At 37.3% G+C, this 9,300-nt stretch overlaps 1 protein-coding gene across 1 annotated transcript; it reads left to right on the top strand.

The window, feature by feature from the left end:
- Positions 1-615: 615 nt before the first annotated feature.
- On the top strand, positions 616-6,756 carry LOC113239601 (separin homolog sep-1-like; the record flags this gene model as incomplete). Its single annotated transcript, XM_026476655.1, has 4 exons — positions 616-751; positions 2,192-2,368; positions 3,535-3,680; positions 6,137-6,756. Coding segments are annotated over 4 exons (602 nt in total), but the record flags the coding sequence as incomplete, so codon positions are not given.
- Between the last annotated feature and the right edge of the window lie 2,544 nt (positions 6,757-9,300).

Genomic DNA, 9,300 nt, shown 5'->3' with positions numbered 1-9,300 from the left:
AATAATGCCGAGAACTTTAACCTGTTCCAGTTTTTTTAAAGCAACTCCGTTAATACTAGCTACTATTAAATTTATTATATTTTCGCGAAAATTTTACATGAAAACATTTGTTTGTGTTAAGACTCATAGAGTTTTTCCGACACCATTCAGTGACTCCGTTTATATCTTCTTGAAGTTGAATTTGATCAGCTACGTTACACATTACTTTTGATAAGTTTAGGTCATCAGCTTAGTTCGAAATCAGAGTTGCATATGCAATATTTTATATCATCAATAAACATAACAAAGAGAATTGGACCAAGGTGTGAGCCCTGTGGAACACCCGGTATTGAAATCGGTTCTCAAAAAAATACAATCGAATTGAGGACATTTTTTTAAAGTCGGTTAAAAAGTGATTTAATGAAGAGTCAACGAACAGGAGGTACTTTGTCATTGTCAGATAGTTTTCTGCGTTTTCGTTGGGCACACAGTTGGGCAACCAAGTACAACAAAACATTTCTTGTCTTGCTTGTACTATTCAGTAAGTCACCGAGGACGTGGAGGACGTTAGAGGTTCTATTGTTTAAGCAACTTGTGTAATTGATTTGTGTAACCTATAATCACCTCATTTTGCAGAGAAAAATCTGGACAGAATGGAGAAGCGAATGAGTTCATTCGTGCGATACTGGTGTGAGTCATGGACAGGACACATTGGTGAACCACCCGAGCCAGCTGACTTCCTCAAATATTTGACAGAAGCTGATGTTTTCTTGTAAGATTATGCAAATGATGTGGTCCTAAGTTCGATTATACCTAATAGAGTGACTCGATACCTTACTTTCTCAAACTCGTAATCTATCGTATCAAAGAGTGATTATTCAGGGGATGGTAAAGCTTTCTATTTATTTTAAATTTCTTATCAATGTTTTGGTTTTAATTTGGACGCATTACTTTAAGAATAATGTGAATGTGATGAAATCAGCCTGCACAATTTGTATATACCATTGACTTACAAATAAATGGACGACGGGTCTAATACAAAAAGCACGAAAAAAATGTCCCAAGTCAACCTATTTAAACGTAGTGACATGTAAAGGAATATGAAAAAGCTAAAGCGTTGAATTTAAATTGTAATGTCATCGCAGTACTGTCTAATTTTGCTTGCTTCGCTGTCAGTCGAACAAACGAAGACTAAAGCGTGAATGACGCTCTGTATACGATTTTAACGCCCTATAAGTTCGGACACTTTTTAGCGCGGACCCGACGTCCATATAATTGTAAGTCAATGGTATATACAATCTTTTTTTTACATTTCAGTAACTTTGTGCTTAAAGATACGAGTTTCAGAAAGTAAGGCGACGAATTGTCTCTTACTTGAAATAAAATTGACAGTTATTAATGATAATTAGGTATCGGAATTGACAAACTATATTTTTCTAAACTTCAAGTAGTACACATAGAGTTAATCTCAGATAGATAGCAACAAGTTGTGATAGAATATTATACAGTTATCGTTATTGAGTTGCAGCGTAATCTGTTTTTGTTTCGTGATTTTATTATATAACATGCAGTCTGCTAGTAAAAGAACAGTAGGTAGCCTATTAGGAGAATGGTTGCTTTCTTTCTAATCTCGATGGTGAATTTTAATTTATTTAGCAATACCTCTCACTAAACGTGTAGCATGTCTGTGTGGTGTCCATCAGACAGTGATACATCTTTTCTCCTGCCCTGAGTATCCGTACGTGTGCAAGCGTACTGGTAGTCCTCACCAGAGATGGGCAAGTTTTAACCCGGCGTGTTGTTAACTAAGAATTGGTTAAAACCAATTCTTAGTTATATATTATAGTTATAATCTCTATTAAAATAGAGTTAAAACCCATTAACGCCCGAAATGGAGGGCGTAAACTATTTACAATTAAAATATATTTGTAAGTCGAGTTTTGTTCAAATTTAATGATATTACTAAAAATGTTTGTGTATTTTATCTTTCTATGAAATAAACTATTAAATCGATTAGCATGAAAATAGCATTGAAATGAATCGATACAAAAACTCGTATCGTATACACTTGAATCGATTATCATACCGGTGCTTTGGGTAGAAACCCGGTTGATTGGGTTGAAACCCACTGTCCGTCTCTGGTCCTTGCAATAAACGTCAGAGTCGACACGCCAAGAAGAAGAACGGTGAAGAAGGACCGTCGGCGTTGCAGGTTCTGCGGCCACGGCGACGGCTGCCGCTTCGCGTCGGGCGGCGCGGGCGCGGGGGTGGAGGGCGCGCGCGGCGCGGGCGTGGCCGTGCTGTCGGGCTGCGGCTCCGTGCGCCTGCTGCACCCGCCGGGCCGGGGCGCGCCCGCCGCCGCACACCACCACCTGCACATCGCCGGCAGGTGGGTCGACGTCTAGCACTGCCAACTGCGTGCAGATGTGGACGTCGAAGTCCGAGAATCAAAACTAGCAGTTGACATTCTTAAGAGAATATATCGCACGGCCAATGCAATAGTGTATTAACTCAAAAAGTGAATTTATTCAGGATAGCTGAAAAACTAATTACTCAGTCCCCGTGAAAGATTATTATAATTTATGTATAGGTTAAAATTTATTACACGTCTAAACAACTTTTATTTGCAAAGTAGAAGTATATTTGAAAATAAAAGTAAAAAAATCATTTCATATTTTTGAATAAAGACTGTTTTATTCAGAACTACCTCACGAAACGTTTATCTCATTCTGGGTTAAGTAGATATACTTGGTACTTGGTGTAACGGGCTGGTGTCCGCAACTCGACGTCAAGGCGCCTATTTTGCGTGTGAAAGTAGATATATTTTCATGGTTTCTTACAATATTCTAATGACAATTTTATTGACGTGTAGAGAAACAAATGTACGTTCACAAATGGTGTAATCTTGAATTTCACGTATTTTCAGTTACAACACTATTGAAATAGCAATGCCTAACGTCAAAAGGTAACGATTACTTGAGGATGTAAACTATTTACAATTAAAATATATTTGTAATTCGAGTTTTATTTAGTATAATATCAAGTGACGGAACGAACAAGTCATGCGCCTGCTGATAAGCGACACGCCTATCCATAACAGTTGCAGTGCCACTCAGAGCTTTAAATCGCAAAGATCTGAGGAGCACTGCCACTGCGCCCGTCACATTGAAACATAAGTTGATAAGTCCCTAGTGCCTGTAATTTTACCAGCATCCTTATACTTCAAAACCACAACGCAGTAATGCTCAAACTCACATTACTGCTTGGCTGCAAAATAGGTAAGGTGGCAGTACTTTCCTGGACGAACTCATTCACAAGGAGCTCTATTGCTACAAAAGTTCTCACGGTTGGCGTTACGCCGTTTAAACTCGGTACAAAGATCCGCCACAATCACAATATATTCGTAAAATCTGCTAGTTCGCTCCGTGGAGCAGTTGACGGCGGGGTTGCCACGTTGAGGCAACAGTCGCTGGTTCGAGACCATACTGGTCGAAGAAATTTTTCTTTGTTTTCATTCTATCTTTGTACCAATAACTATTTTCGGTATGTTTCCAGCCCAATGGTAGTTGGCATGTTGTGGGAAGTGACAGACCTTGAAGTAGATAAGGTGGTGAGTACGCTGTTGTCGCTGTACGTGCCATCGACTGCACCGCTTCCCTGGGCCGCTGTGGGGAAGGCGAAATGGAGCCAGGGGATTTTGGGTATGTAAGTTAACAGTAAGGCTTAATTTATATTGCGGCCGAATGGAATGGATTTGTAATGATATTGTTGAATTCTCACGAATGCGCGAGTGTTCTCGAACATTCGCGAGAATTCTGCGAATGATTTTGGCTTGTATCTACTTTGTGAGTTACACAATTGACAATAACAAGAAAGGAAGGTTACAACAAATAATGTCCTGAAAAGGTTTCGCTTTAGCACAATGCTGCCAACATTGTTGCTCGTGCTAGCTGCTCGCGGCAGCAAACAGTCGGCGGCATATCGTTCCAAAAATTCCATTCCGTTCTGCTGCAATATAATTTAAGCCTAATAGTAGAGTATAAAGTATTTAGCGAAATTGGACGTTTCCGGGGTTTTAAAACGAAAAAACATGCTCTTTGTATCTAGTTGTATAATTACTCCCTGTATATTATATATGACCTATATATAATAATAATAATTTATTTCGGTTTATCTCCATATCGTGTTAGTAACAATTGTAACCTTATGACTAAGTACAAATTTTTTATAACATTATTCACTTCTGACTGTCGCATTGTGAAGCCTCCCATGCCTGTATAAATGGGCCGTCGACTCTGGTCGCAACAATAGCCAGGAGGCTGTTAGGGCTGCCGCGCACGCGCCGCATCAACGACACAACGCGCTTACGCATAATGGCGTGAAACCCGTCCGTTCGCGTCTCCGCGAACATCAAGGACGCACTGCAATGGCGCGGCAGCCCCAACAACATCCTGAACGCGTTGTTGTATTGGAATCTTAGGGCGCTGTATGCCTCTAGCGTATAGTGGGTCCATAGGCTGCAAGTGTAAAATGATTGTCAGTATGTTCTAAAGAGCGTAATTTTTACTTCCTTTGTGCGCTTTGCAAACCTACGGATCGACATGTTACTTCTGACTGCCAGCGCCCTACGCTCCCTCTATATACGCTATATATTATAGTTTGTCAGCTTATTAAGTCCCGATTTAAGGGACAATGTATTGTAACGGAAAGTTACAACGTTGTGAAATTATTTTTTTATAAATCGTTTTTTTAAATTTAACAGTATTAAAAAATTTAACACAAATGTTTCTTCAACAAATATATCATATTTTTAAATAATAATTGATTACAAAACATTAAAACCACCATAGACAAAGTTGGTTAATTAATCTATGGCAACCAACGTTGCATTTTTAAATGATGACTGCGTCGGTGAGAGGGGAGCGCGGTATCCGTCGCCAGCGCCCGCCGGCTCAGTGAGACAGCACTTCAACGTCTTCTTACTTCATTATACACATAACTCACTCTCACTTCACAGTCACTTCTATATACACATAATAAATTTCCGGGTGATATTCAAAATTTGCCATTTACGAGGTTTAAAACTATAGTGAAACATAAACTTTATTCTAAAGAATATTTGTTATACAGCTTTTGCATACTTGGATGACAAAAATCCGTGAAAGTGACCCGTTTAGTTCTTGCAGATATTCTCGATTCTCAAATCATCTCAATGTTTGAGATAAATATTGTAAATGATAAATGTATTCAAAGTATATTTACGAAGACCCTTAGAGTTGTTCATTCGTCTTAGGGGAATCTGCCTTACGAATGAGCAGTAGAGTTTAGTAGAGTACAATATGACAACTTCGAGTGTAATTTGCTTACCTGTGAAATAAAGATGATTTGGGCCTTAGTTGTCCATGGTACTACCAACCGGGCAATAATAATCTCCCATGTTACTACCGACAGGCCTAGTAGTATCACGGGTAATTGTTATTGGCCGTGGTACTACCACTAGTAATACGGGCAATAATACTTTCCCGTATTACTACTACCAAGATAAGAAGCGTTTTATTAATTTCATAAAACAAACAAAATAAAAGCCAAACAATACAATAAAAATGCATCTAGAGCTAATTATGTAGGATGGCCGCAGTGGAGATGAAGTAAAGACGAGAAAATATGATGAATAACTATATTAAATTTCCCCAAAGGTATTTCTTAAACTAAATCATTTTGAGAACGTCCGGAGTTAGGTACGTTATGTCTAAAAGTACTTATACGAAAAAGATTTTAACTAAAGGAATTTAGTCTACGAGTTTAGTCCGATGTTAGGAACGTTGGGCCTAAAAGTGTCTCATAATTATAATTAAAATGACGAGTTTTGCATCAGTCACGTTGCAATGCACGGGGCGCGCGTTCCGGGGTGCGCGAATGCCAGTGCATTGACCTGACGTTTTAGGTATGTGTGTTATGTGCAAAGCTGGATACATAACAAGCGCAGTGTTAGTTGTCTTAAAAAGTAACATTTATGTTATTGGAATTAAAATTTTGGCACGATTAAACCTTGAATGGGTTCGCGAAGTTGCAAATTAATTGACTTCTATTTTTGTTATAAAAGTTGTTGCTTCTAATGTAACTTGCAAAGGTCGCTCTATGAGTATTTTATTTCCAGATACAACGGCTGAACCAAAGTCACAATTCGTGCCAGAACCAAATCTTCTCCTGGCAATATCACGGGCAAGGGGTTCTTCCAACTTCGTGATGATTGCTAGCAGCGTAGTGGCCAGGGGACTGCCAATGAGGATAGGGGCGTAATTAATGTTGATAATCAGTGGTAACTGCTGGTAGTTAGTTATAAGGTAGTTCGTTTATATGTAATTTTAAATGATAAGCAATTTTTTTTTAAATGTTGTAGGTAGGAGATTTTGCTTCGTGATGATATTATTTCATTTTTAAAAGCAAGTAATACCATGGAACAATAATAAGGGAGAAAGCTAATCTCCATATTTCAGATCGTAGTTCTGAAAAAGGCCGAAATTCTATATCATATCCAGATGGCGCTTATCAATAGCCTGGAAGTAGTTCATATTATGTAAATGTAAGAAGTCACTTTCTCTCTCGCCTGTCTTCATGTTTTCATACCTTACATTGATTACATGTGACAGTCATATAAACTACTATTTTGAACGTTGACAAATATGTGTGTCACTAGATGGCATTGTGTGTTACAAACTAATTTAAAAATTAACGCAAATTTAGTAGCAAAAGAGCTCCTTGTGAAAGACGTCGTCCAGGGTAGAACTGCCACCTTATTTATTTCTGCTCCTAAGCAGTAATGTCAGCATTACTGTGTTCCGGTTTGGAAGGGTAAGAGTGCTGGTGAAATTACAGAAACTTGTCAACTTATGTCTCAGGGTGACGGGTGCAGTGGAAGTGCCCCCTCAGATCTTTGCGATCTAAACCTCTAAATAGCACTGCAAATGTTATGGACAGGCTTACTATCAGGCGCACGATCTTGCTCGTCAATTCACTTGATATTATATAAAAAAAAAAATTGGGTAGATGGCGCTAATCCTAAACAAAACAAAAGAATAGCCTATCCAGAAAACCCGTGCAATAAGCGCCATCTAGTTGATTTGTTAGTTACCACTAGAAATTAGAGAAGCTTTGATAAATTGCAGCTTGTGAATGTAAAACAAATTAGTTACAAAAAATTGATATTTGGTACTCGTCGCGACATCTGGTGTACCAATAGGTACTAAACACCGGACTACGCTGTCTTCTATCGCGGTTAGCCGGTACTCTAATGTGATTGGTAAATTGTTATACTGCATTCAAAGACTTATAAAAAGTTGCTTATTTCATCTAAGAGTCGAACCGACAAAATGTAAAAAAAAACTGTATTTTTATAATGCCGATTGAAAGGGCCAATTATATTATATGGATTAATAATTTTAAGTAATATAATATCTTAAGATAGTTTTAGGAAAGTTAGATTAGGATGTATTTAAGCCGTAGAACACTATGACTTTTGGATCTTAACACTTTTTTTGTACTACTATAAATATTCATGAACGGCTTGAACGTAAGTTTGTATGGAAATTACTACATTTTATCTACAACAAGTGTTGTTTGTTTCATTCAAACACCTAACTGTAAAGTGCCATCAATTTATCTTTGACATAAAAAAATACCAAATGAATATAGAAAGCTAATACGTTAAAAAACCATCAAGTGGACAGTTATTTCATACGGTTACTGGTTATAAATAGATTATATGGATAATTATGGATATAAGTAGTCTCTAACGACACGACTTATATCGGAGATAAATTTGTGAATTTTTTAACAAGGAATTGACGTAATGTGAACTTTTGTAAATAAACCTTAAATCATTACTAAATAAAATACATTATGGATGATTTTTAATTTTTATTTATTTTGCTGTGTCGTAATATCGCAATTAGTATTTTAAAAACAATATTCACCCAAATAAAAAAAGCCGTTGTAAAAAAAAATTGCCGTTGTTGCCCAATGGTTTGACCTACTTCCTTTCTAGCAGATTATGTATATAAAATATACAAGATTTCCATAAATATCATATTTCAATAATCTCAGTGGCCCAATTGTTTGCACTGCAGGCGTTTGATGAGGAGGGCCTGGGTTCGATTCTCGGTAAGACCAATTTGGAAAATAAACTTCTTGAATTGAATCAGATCTAGCGGTTCTCGAGATTGAAGAATGTTGCCGCTAGAATAACCTTATTAAAGTGTGGACAGTAGCCCTTATAACTTTGAAGCGATTCGACTGTCCGACTAAAGTAGTTTTTGCAACTAGAACCGATTTTATTATTATTTATTTATTGACCATTAGCTATAGAGCCATCAGCTTAAAAAGATAACAAATAAGTGGACGTAGTTAAACAAAAAGGATCCAATGCACATCCAGTCACTTTCGAGATATGGCAGTTTGAAGTTTAAAAGTGTTTCTCACTCTTGTTTTATTTTCAAAACTTGTAATGTAACCTCCAGAGATATTTATTTATGTTTATATGTTGGATATTTTTGCTGATCGAAGAGGTTAGACTTTAGGAACCGTTTGGTATATAAAACTCATTTTATGATAATTTTATGGATTGGATCTTTTTTGCTTAACTACGTCCAATTAAGAAACTAAAAACATAAACTTTAATTGATGTAACTAAAAAAACTAAGAATGAATTGATGTAAAAACTGTTACCACAAAAACCCGTCATTCTTTTGAAGTTATAGTTTTGTTATTAGATACTTATTTATTGAGTTGCTTGAAGACGTTGGTTCGAATCCAGCCCAATCGAAGGATTTTTTCTATTATAATAAACTATGTGTTAACTGGCTCCGTGGCCGAGTGGTTACCGTGCCGGACTACCACGCAGAGGTTCCAGGTCCGATTCCCGGGCCGGGAGAAATATTTGTATGGCCTACATTTATTTCTCTCGTGAGTTTGGGTGTAATTTTTGGTTGTCTATGAGTATATCCATCGCACCCGCGTCACAGGGTTTCCCTAGTGCGGGGCTATGTTGAGTGTGTTACTAAGTGGAGTCTTTTCACAAAAATAATTGGATTTTCAAGCGGTCAAACATCGCGACATTCAACAAAACTTAAAAATTACTTAGATAATTTTATTCTAAAGTTATCTTAGCAAGCTAACATTTGGTTAAGTTGGCGTTTCCACTTGAGTTCGTCTATATCTATATGTAACACCAGGTATGGACTCTTCTACAACCAAACCCAGATTTATTATCAGCTATTATACTTAGATTTCTTATACTAATAGGTATGTGGTTGCAGAGACTCA

This window comes from Hyposmocoma kahamanoa, unplaced genomic scaffold (assembly GCF_003589595.1).
Source record: "Hyposmocoma kahamanoa isolate Upper Pololo Valley unplaced genomic scaffold, ASM358959v1 99977, whole genome shotgun sequence".
Lineage (NCBI taxonomy): Eukaryota > Metazoa > Arthropoda > Insecta > Lepidoptera > Cosmopterigidae > Hyposmocoma > Hyposmocoma kahamanoa.
Note: the sequence above shows the minus strand (reverse complement) of the source record. Positions and strands in the feature narration are given on the sequence as shown.